The sequence below is a fragment of the Garra rufa genome, chromosome 10, assembly GCF_049309525.1.
Source record: "Garra rufa chromosome 10, GarRuf1.0, whole genome shotgun sequence".
NCBI lineage: Eukaryota > Metazoa > Chordata > Actinopteri > Cypriniformes > Cyprinidae > Garra > Garra rufa.
The window spans coordinates 42,239,154-42,250,391 of record NC_133370.1 but is presented as its reverse complement, the minus strand read 5'-3'; the positions used below and the strand labels follow the sequence as shown (position 1 = coordinate 42,250,391).

The 11,238-nt window shown below is 41.6% G+C and overlaps 1 protein-coding gene across 1 annotated transcript in view; it reads right to left on the bottom strand.

The window, feature by feature from the left end:
• LOC141344171 (structural maintenance of chromosomes protein 6-like) overlaps nucleotides 1-11,238 on the bottom strand; it is a 96,188-nt gene continuing 84,950 nt past the window's right edge. The window contains exons 23-27 of the mRNA XM_073848959.1: nucleotides 9,553-9,678; nucleotides 8,388-8,493; nucleotides 8,070-8,222; nucleotides 265-362; nucleotides 1-119 (exon numbers count right to left, since the gene is read on the bottom strand). Of these exons, the coding sequence (XP_073705060.1) occupies nucleotides 23-119; nucleotides 265-362; nucleotides 8,070-8,222; nucleotides 8,388-8,493; nucleotides 9,553-9,678 (580 nt within the window). The 3' untranslated portion in view covers nucleotides 1-22. The remainder of the gene's footprint in view (nucleotides 120-264; nucleotides 363-8,069; nucleotides 8,223-8,387; nucleotides 8,494-9,552; nucleotides 9,679-11,238) is intronic.

Here is an 11,238-nt window from a genome sequence, read left to right as displayed (position 1 = left end):
TGATGTTCAGTGGACAGCAGCATTATTCCGGGTTTCTCTGAGTGAAAGGAAGAGCAGATTGGCTACGGTCAGGGTCTTTTAGTTGGAGGATCCGGATAAAGTTGTTTTCTGAAAGAAAACTGGAAAAAGGCAAGCAGAAGATGACATTTTTACTAAGACTGTCAAATTAAAACATTGGTGTTAGAAATTATAAAAGGCGATAACACAATCATGTCTTCTAATCTAACTACTTCGACATATTTTGACACCAGAGGAGCTGTTTACCTCATGCTCTGTGGCGTGAGGAAAATAAACTGTCTGTGCCGCTTACAGTCAGCGATCTTCAGCATCATGTCCATGGAGATCCTCCGGTTCACCATGTCCTGAAAGAGAAAACACACAATGCAGTGACTGCATGCTCTTTTCCAGGACTCCAGTCACCTGATTCTCATCAGTTATCATAACAAATGTCTTATTGTATTTGCACAACATGTTAAATTGAGAGGCTACATTCATTTCTGTACTTGAAAAAATGTATTTGTCCACATTCAACCATTTAAATGAACTATAAAAAACTAAACTGTGAAGAAATGGTGACCAGTTACAGCACCCAAAATATAAAAACAATAAAGACAACAAAATCCTAAAAAACGAAACTAAATCCCTGAGATTTTTTTCTTTGTTCATTTACTTGATTCTGTGCTGAAAATAGGTTACAGTATGTATATATATATATATATATATATATATATATATATATATATATATATATATATATATATATATATGCCTTTTCAAAAAGTCACTTATTTTCACCAAGGCTAAATTAAGTTAATGATAAATACAATAAAAACAGCAATATCGTAAATATTATAACAATTTGCAATAACTTTTTGATTTGAATATATTTTAAATATAATTTAATCTTGTGATCAATGCTGAATTTTCAGCATCATTACTCCAGTCTTCAGTGTCACATGATTCTTCAGAAATCATTCTGATATGCTAATTTGCTGTTCAAGAAACATATATTATTATTACTATTATTATCAATATTTAAAACTCCAGTCCATTTTTTCAGGATTCTTTGGTAAATAGAAAGATCCAAAGATTTAAAAGCATTTATTTGAAATGAAAAGCTTTAGTAACATTATACACTTTTAATTAAAAATTATAGAATTAATACTTTTATTTAGAAAGGATACTTTAAATTGATCAAATGTGATGATAAAGACACTTATAATGTTACTTACAAAAGATTTCTATTTCAAATAAATGTTGTTTTTCTGTACTTTCTATTCATCAATAAAATATGAAAAAAAAATCTACTCAGTTGTCTTTAACAATAATAATAATAATAACAAATGTTTTTGAATATTAGCATAATTTCTGAAGGATCATGTGACTGGAGTAATGATGCTAAAAATTCAGCTTTGAAATCACAGGAATAAATTACATTTTAAAATATATTCAAATAAAAATAATTTATTTTAGTAAAACTATTTCTAAATTTTACTATTCTTGATGCACTTCTTTAAAAACAATTCAAAATCTTACTCTCTAAAAACTTTAATTACCATTAATAAGGTAATTAAAAATTAACATAATTAAAATATTTTAAGGATCCGAGGATCCTCAAATGCAAACTGTGTTTTGCTTTTACTTTTTTAAATTCTTAATTTATTCTTCATCCATTTATTCATTTATAACCACTTATCATTTCATTATTCCATTTAATCATAATCATTTATAATAATCAGTATAGTCATTCTTATATCCATTTCATTCAAACATTAATTGATTAGTAATTTATATTACGTCATATTATTGTAGTTGTTTTTTACATTTATTTTTCAATTGTTGTTTGTTCTTATGACTGTGTGGTTTCATGGCCTGTTTGTCTTCATGAATAAGAGATATGAAGGAATGTTTATGAACTTCAAGGTTTATGGGATGCTGTTTTGAAGCAGTTTGGCATAACAATACTTGCTGGATTTGTGTTCTTCAGACAAAGTCTGAGCATTGAGAGTATTCAATAAACTCATTTTTTTTTTACCACCATCACTTTGTCTCCTGCTTCTGCTCTTCACTTTCAGTGTTTTTTCCTCAGTCAACTTCTTGGCTGACAGAAGACTGTTAATAATGTTTTGGATATTTTGGTTAATTTGGGTACCAGACAAGACCTCCTTTTAACAGGGTTTGGGTATTAGTCTACTCTGCTGACGAGTACTTCTAATACTAGACAAACTGATATTTTCTGATGGGATCTGGCGTCCGGGGCTTGATCTATATTGACTAGGCATGGGACAGCAATCTAACATGGATAACACACTGGCCCCACCCCACAGGCCTGTATGGCATCTTATATTTCATATAGTTGACTGTTGACATATATGATGGAGGGCAACAACACCATGAATGCATTTATGCCCTAAAATTCAAGATATTGGTGCAAAAAAAAGGTTTGAGTGTGTGTCTAATATTTATATCAAATGATATCACTTGAGAAGGGAGAGCAATTTACTAGTATTATTAGAGTGCTGATTTTGTATATATATATATATATATATATATATATATATTATAATATATTTGTATATATATTCTGTATATATATATATATATATATATATATATATATATATATATATATATATATATATATATACAGTGCACAGCATAAATGAGTACACCCCCTCCAAAACTTAACAAATTGAGCAATTACTCTTCACTTGAAAGACATATAAGGATTTGTTGGCGATATAATGTTCCAACACACCTGCTTGATCAATTACCAAAGAAGAATGTCAAAATTATTTAGCAAATTAAGATTTTCCTATCAAAGTGATAAAATGTTGTCTTGCAAAAATGAGTACACCCTCCTGAAAGTTACTAAATAAAATGAAAAAAGAAAATAAAAGTGTAGGTTTAGAGCTATTTTTGATCAACCAGTAAGTATACTGAACCAAAACTTATAAAGACAAGTAATGTCCTGACAGTTTTAAGGCGTTTTATAGCCTACTGAATCATACACAGTCTTAATGCTGTCAACAATGAATCCACTTGATAGAGAACTGCCAGGTGACTTATTTCTTAGCAGAAAAGAGGACAGTGGTACAAGAGGAATACCAAATTATTGTTTTAAGTGTGAAAATATAGCAGAAGTAGCACTGATATTCAAAAACAATGGACTTGTGACAAGGCTCCTGAAATAACCAGGTCTTCACTTTAAGTTTTCATTTAATGATGAGTGAATTTTTGCAACAAAATGAGGCGGAGAAATACCATGCAAGAGTATGAGAGCCAGCAAAAGCTATGAAAAGAGTGACACTTTATTTCACAGAGTATGAAGCAGCCAGCAGAAGTGACATGCATGGTTATTGTCACCACTAGAATAACCTACTGTAGCCAAAGCACAGTAAACTAATTTAACCTCTTTCAAGGCCCATATTTACAAAATATAGACTTCTGGGAATCCATATTCTGGTGTCAAGGGACCAAGTCAATCATTTTGGATCCAAAAGCATCCAAAATGTTCTGGCGTTGCTAGAGGAGGAGTACAGCAAGAAGTGCCTGGCACCTACAGTGACGTTCAGTGGTAGTAAAGCTCTTCTACAGGGATGTATGAGTGCTGAAGGTGTGAGGGAGCTGAGCTTTATCAGTGCTGTCATGAATTCACACTCTACTGTGTGATGTAATACAAAAAACTTGTCACACCCCCGGACTTTCTTGTTGGTTTCTCCCATTCTCCCCCGCAGTTCAGAGTGTCTCCAAACAATACAGCAGTGTTCTCTTCCAGGTAACTCGACGTCTGCATCGAAACGCTGTGGGAACACCTCCATGGAGACGGGCGAGTCCCTATCTCTTTCCTCACCTGCTAGATCTGTTGCTTTTTCTTTGGGATCGGAAGCCCGCTCTGCGGTTTCTTCTACCCAAAGAGAGGGCTCGGCACTTCTCCTCTCTTCCTCTGAGGAGGTTGATGTGGAGGGTGTCGATGACGAAGCACTGCAACCCCAGTCCCCCCAGTATGAGGAGCTGTTGGAGGTGGTTTCTCGCGCTGAGTCTGCTCTAAGTTTAGACTGGCCTGCCGAGAAACAGGCTGAATCGCGGAAAAGCAAGTTTGATGAGTGTTTTCTGCGATCTCGGCCGTCACCTCCCCGCAGGAGCCTTCCATTTTTCCCTGACCTCCACACTGAGGTGTTGAGGTCATGGGGAAATCCTTTTTCGGCACGTCTCTACAGCCCGTCTGCCGCTCATTATACACACGTGGCGGGGCTGTTAGAGCGCACTTATGGGGAAATGCCTCGGGTGGAACAGACGCTTGCAGGCTATCTGTCCCCTGATGCTGCATCTTCCCTGAAGGCTCCAACCCTTCCCTCTAAACCTCTAAGAACTACTTCCGCTCTGATGGGGAAGGGTTATGCAGCAGCAGGTCAGGCTGGTGCGTGTCTGCACACCATGGTGGTGTTGCAGGCGTACCAAGCCGACTTGCTGAAACAGCTAAACGAGGGCGATGGAGTTCAGCTTGAAGTTCTGGCTGAGCTCAGGAGAACCGCTGACCTGTCTCCATTGGGCGGTCTATGGCAGCCCTGGTGGCTGCAGAGAGACACTTGTGGTTGACCCTGTCTAACATTAAAGAGAAAGACAGGGTCTTCCTCCTGGACGCTCCGCTTGTGCCCTTGGGTCTGTTCGGCGATGCTGTGAGTGCCGTCGTCGACAGACACCAGGAGGCGCAACTTCAGGCAGTGGCGTTCCAGCGGTTTCTCCCTCGCCGTCCTCCAGCTCAGGGGGCTGCTGGGTGTCAGTGGCCTCCTAGCTCCTCACAACGGGAGGCACAGAAACAGAGCATCGCCTCCCATCTCCCCTCTTCGGGCAGGGAGCGGGAGTCCCAGCGACGCTCTAAGCTGAGCTCTTCAAAGCCCCGGACTGACCTGAGGGAAGTCTTGAGTACCAAGAAGAGCTCGGCCATGAAGCCCTGATGGTCGAGGCCCAAGGCTAACGAGGACAGTCCCCTCTGGGGAAGAGCGGCCAACACCTCATTATACGGTGCCCGTCTCTCCTCAAGTGTCCTCAGGGGGCCGCCCTGCCAACCCTGCAAGCCCTGGTGCTTCAGGGCGCAGCAGCCCCCAGCGAGCATATCTCTCAGTCACCGCCTGATCTCGTAGCGGTGCTAGGAGGCTCGCGACCTCCTCAGAGGTCCCTCGAACAGCTAGCTGGGTCACGCAGTCCCCAGTTTCAGGACCCCCGGCTAGCCGTTCCTTCAAATCCAGAGGTCAGCCTTGAGAAGCTGATTCCCTTAGTAGACTTCTGGCAGCGTGGAGACTTCTGCCAAATGTCTCTTAGTGGCTCCTGTGCACTGTAGAAAAAGGTTACCGCATTCAGTTTGGTTTATCTCCACCCCCTTTCAGTGGTGTCTTTCCCACCGTGGTGGGTCCCGAGCAGGCTCTGGTCATGGAACAGGAAGTAAATACTCTCCTGGTGAAGAAGGGCATCGAGGGTTTTACAGCTGGTACTATATTGTTCCAAAGAAGGATGGAGGGCTGAGGCCTATTCTAGACCTTCCTCAACACAGGTAGTTCCTGAGATTTGCTTTCAGGGGCGAAGCATACCAATATCGGGTTCTTCCTTTCGGGGGCCCAGTGCTGGGAGTTCCTTGTCGCCGCGTCACGCTTGTGACGGATGCATCCCTCACTGGTTGGGTCTCTTACATCATTCACCAAGGAGGTCTGCGCTCGCACCCCTTGTACAAGTTGTACGAGCGCACCAGATCCTTGTGTGGGCCCAAGGGAAACTCCTCTCACTGAGAGCAGTGCACATCCCTGGGCACCTCAATTTGGGAGCAGACATCCTGTTGAGGCAGGGGCTGAGGCCCGGGGAGAATTTTTGGCCAGGCTCAGGTGGACCTCTTCGCGACTCAGGAGAATGCACAATGTCCCCTCTGGTTCTCTCTTCATCATCCAGCTCCTCTGGGATTGGATGCTATGGTACAGACCTGGCCAAGGCTAGGTCTGTACGCATTTCCCCTGATTGCTCTGCTCCCCCGGGAGTTCTGGCGAGAGTGGGCCAGGATGGGGTACGACGTCTTCTAGTAGCCCCGTGCTGGCCGGGTCGAGTCTAATATCCCTTCTAGATGGCTCTCCCTGGAAGATTTCCATCAGGCCAGACCTCCTCCCACAGGCAGGGGGAGAGATTCTCCACCCTTGCCCGGAGCGATGGAAGCTATGGGTGTGGCCCCTGAGGGGGCACAACTATAAGCTTCGGGTCTCTCAACTGAGGTTGTAGAGACCATCCTCCAATCCAGAGCTCCCTCTACGAGGAAACTGTATGCCTTGAAGTGAAGACTTTTCACTTCTTGGTGCGGAGACCGCCAGTTAGACCCAGTTAACTGCCCAGTTGGTACAGTGCTGGACTTTTTACAGGCCTGTATTTCCGCCAGGTTGACCCACTCCACCCTGCAGGTGTATGTGGCGGCCATAGCTGCTTACCAAACCCCACTTGGTGGCACTTCAGTGGGCAGACACCCCCTTGTTACACATTTCCTCTGCGGTGCGCTGAGGTTGAGACCTCCAGCACGCTCTCGCATCCCTCCTTGGGACCTGGCAGTGGTGCTCGAGGCTCTGTGTAAGCCTCCATTTGAGCCTTTAGAAGAGGTCTCCGACCGTCTTCTTACTCTAAAAACTGCCTTTCTGCTGTTTATTACCTCCCACAAGAGGGCTGGGGATCTTCAGGTCCTCTCAGTGGCCCCTTCCTTTTTAGACTTTGCGCCTGGTATGGCCAAAGCCCTTTTGTACCCCCGGGTGGGGTACCTTCCGAAGGTCCCCACAGTAGCACCACGGCCTGTTGTGCTGCAGGCCTTTCATCCTGCCCAACCAGGCAAAGCTTAATTGTATGTGTCCAGTGCGAGCACTGGACGCATACGTCCACAGAACTGCCCTGTGGAGGAAGGCTGATAACCTTCTGGTATGTTACGGCCCTCCGAGGAGAGGCCGTCCAGCTACTTAGCCTTCCATAAGCCAGTGGATTGTGGATGCCATCATGGTAGCCTATGAGTCCTCTGGTCTCCCCTCACCCTTGGGAGTCAAGGCTTATTCTACCAGAAGTGTCTCTTCTTCTAAAGCCCTACTTTCGGTTGCCGACATCTGTAGTGCGGCGGGCTGGTCTACGCCCTTAACCTTTACCAGGTACTGCGGCCTGGATATTAGAGCCTCTCCTGGCTCCTTTGTCCTCTTGCCTTGACAGGCTTGGACAATCACTGAGACACTTCCTCTCTCTAGCCCTACTTTCGGGCCGGCAGGGACAGTCCTCAGTATGGCAGCGTGGGCATTCTCGTTCCCACAGCATTTTGACGCAGCTCGAGTTACCTGGAAGGGAACGTCTCAGGTTACGTATGTAACCATAGTTCCCTGAAGGGAACTAGACGCTGCATCTCGAAGCCATACTTCGGCATCCCTGCAGTGCTTGCTGTCTCCAGAAGCTAGCGCTGTGTTTCACCGTACGTGCTCTTATGCTTCCTGGTCGGTGACGTCACACACTCCTATTGGACTAGTTGTACACATGATTCAGGACGCAGTCATGCTGGAGGCGTTTCCACAGTGTTTCGACGCAGCGTCTCGTTCCCTTCAGGGAACTATGGCTACATATGTAACCTGAGACATTTAGTTTTTTGAATGAATCCTTGTTTTGAATGAATGTGTGAACCAATGATTCAAAAGCCCATTCATAGAGAGAGCTGTTCACACTGATTTTTTAAAATCAATCAGCCATTTGAACAAATCAAAAGAATGAATAACTTATAGACATTTACTGCTGGCAGATTTAGTTTCTTATTTAGTGTATTACTTAAAAAAACTAATGAATAAAATAATAATAATACATTTAAAATTCTATCATCATTTACTCACCTTCATGCCATTTAAAACCTTTCTTTTCTGGAACATAAAGGAAGGCATTTTGAAGACTGTTGATAACAAAGCTGATTTGATTTCTCAAATTACCTTCTTTTATGTTCTATAGTTTAGTTAGGCTGTCGCAGCCTAAATGTTTATTGTGTTAGAATTTATTTTAATCGACTGACAGCCCATATTCCTTACCATATATACATCAAACTCATCCATAGCATGGAACCGAGCTTCAGCTATGGCCCACAGTGACATAAGGAAACATACGGTAGAAAACGAACGCTCTCCTCCAGATAGTGAACGCATATCACTCAGATCGGCCTTACCACTCTTTCCTGGCTGAACCTGTGGAATAGACAGATGATCATCATCATAGGAAACTATTGTAACTTTAAGAGGTCACAGTTAATGCATACACAGTAAAATCCTGACCACAAAGAAATTTCTTGAGTTATAATTCATCAAGAAAATAACCACATCAATGATTGTTATCATCAAGCAAAGTCTTACCGATATGGAGAGAGTCTCATTCTTGTGGTCAAAAATTATCTTCCCAAAGTACCCTCTCTGAGACAGTGTTTCATTAAAGTTGTACTTACAGCCCAAAGAATAATACCTGGAAACACAACCTACATCATCATCAAGAACCTAAAATTTGCACTCAAAAAGGACAAGCCCTTTGTCTTTATTTTGCTGAACTTTATCTATGTGCATCTGTTTTTTTCTGGCTGACTGTAACGTGGGGTTTGGGATTTGGTTTTGTTTCATGTTTCATGTTCATGTCTTTATTTTGAAAATTAGCAATGGTCTTTGTCTAGTCTTGCTCTCCTTTCCTTCATGTATTCCTGTCAATGGTTCCTTAGTTCAGTGTGTCATGCTTTCATTGGTTCTCTGTTCTGTTTGTTCACTGATTGCTATGGTCTTGTTCCTTGTTTCTCATTGGTTTGTTTTTATCATATGATCTGTATTGTTTGGTATAAGTAGCCCTCATGTTTCCATTGTTCCTTGTCATGTATTGAAGTATGTATCCTGCTGTTTGGTGAGTTAGTGTTTCTGTTCCTAGTCAAGTGTGATTCATGTTAAGTCAAGTCAAGTCTGTATCAATTCATCCGCCTCTCAGTGGATTAATGTTACACTGATGTACGATACAATATTTTCTGATTTATGGAGTGATAAAAAGATATCCAAAATCCCTGTAAAAAAGTTTTAACTCTAATATGTTAGCAACATGAAACATTAATTTTGAACCTGTCTTCATACGATGTTCAGAATGTTGTTCTGGAAATATATTAAAATTATTGCATATTTAATAAAATAATGGCCCATTTGCATTTTTAAACATTAACATAAAAAACTAGTAATAAAAAAAAACTCTTAATGTAATCAATCAACTGAGGAAGTATGGTTACATTTCTTAGTATTTTTTTTTACACCCTATTCACGTTTTTTTTTCTTGTCCAAAATAATATTTGTCTACACAGAAAAATAAATCAGTAAAACTCATACAGTAATTTATTGTTGAGAGACATTAAAAATATCAAAATCAAACAAACAAAGGCAGTTAAATTCGAGACAATTGAATTGGTGGTCTAAAGTTCAGGCATATTAAATCAATTTAAAATCAGTCAGCAAGAATCAGATGAGAGCCTGTAATTAAGACGAGAGTGAAACTTACATTCTAAGTTCTTTGTAGACGCGGAATCTGGTGTCCATGACTTTTGTTAACTGGCGGATGAAAGCTTCCATACCCTTGACCTGTTGGTCTACCTTTTTGAAATTATCCATCGCCTCACAGTACTGCCTAGAAGATTCAGTGACCAACAACATCACGATTATAACATCTTAAAAAAATAAACCCTACACACATGTTACTACATGGTAATGTGGCAGTACCATGGTTCATTATCTGATTACTATATTTATACTTTATTACCATGGCATAATTACTATAACCGTAATATGAGAAATAGTTCATTTTAAGAACTGAGAGGAGAATCACAGAAGAAATACGTTTAAATGCCCTTCAAAATGTAAAAAATATGTTGAAAATTTACTCACACTCAAGTCATGCAAGATATAGATGAACTTGTTAGGGATGAGCATGAGCTAATACTGTAAGCAAAGCATGAAGAGTGGATTGAGTGCGCTGTGGCGCAGATGTGCAAGCTTATCGAGTGAATATCTCTTTCTCACAGACATCACTGGAAGGTTTGTAGTTCGGTTAGATATGTCAAAAACAAGAAAGTAAAACAATACTCTACACTGGGGAAAGTTTGCTCTTTTCCCAGTAGACCAGAAGTCCTAGTTGGGTTAGGTCAGTGTTTCTCAATGGGGCGTTCAGCATTCGGCGTGACCTTTGTGGCTCGTAGAGCGTAGTCACAGTTCCTGCATTAACTCTGGGTCGGGACTACCCTCATGCAGATTTTTCAAAACCTTGACCTGGTATACCTGCAGGAGAGGAAACAGCTTGTCCAGAAGCCGTGTAAGCCTTCACCACGAGAGTGGACGAAAATTTTTAGGCCCTGGATGGGAGCCTCGAGTACCCCCTCGCTGGACTCCCATCAAGGGTGGTAAGGGAGAAGGAGTTGGTATATTAACTCCTTATGCACTTCCAGGAAGAATGACAATAGGGTTGAGCATGGCCTGTGGTCCCGGTCATCTCCCAGATATAAATCATCCAGCCTAGAGCGTGCGGGACTAGGTGGAGAGTTCCACACAAGCCCGATGTCTTTGGTTGCTCGTTCGAGCACTGCCGCCATTTCTGCATCCATGATCAACTGAGACTCGCCCAACTCTGATATTGACAGGTGTTCTGATGCCTATGATAAGAGGCCACTAGATGGCAGTACTAGGCCATGATAAGCCTAGTTGAGGACTATGTTTAACAACAGAATAAAGCATTCTGACAAAAGTACTTAGCGTGTGAGCCTCATCAATATATGGTACCAGGAGAAATAATGAAAAAAATAATACCATCTGGGTTACTATTTACTTTTTTGAACTTTATTCGCTCGCCATAGGGCTGGATGGAAATTAACGGAGGAAGATTGCTTTGCTGTTAACAGTGGCAGGACGCAGTGTACTGGATGTGTATAACACATGATTCGAGATCAAATAGTAATTGGAGTACAAGATAAAAGAGTGAGGATGCAACAAAACAAAAGAGAAAACGATGGATGCAAACACAAAAGGAGTTATGCACAGTGACTGGATAAAGGAATATAAAGAAGTGTTCAGAGGAATAGGACGGTTACCATGAGAACACAAGATAAAGTTGAAGGAAAGAAATGTGCGAGTTGCTTTAAAGGAGAGACTGAGAGAGAAACTGGACACACTGATAAGGAGTCATCAGGAAAATAGA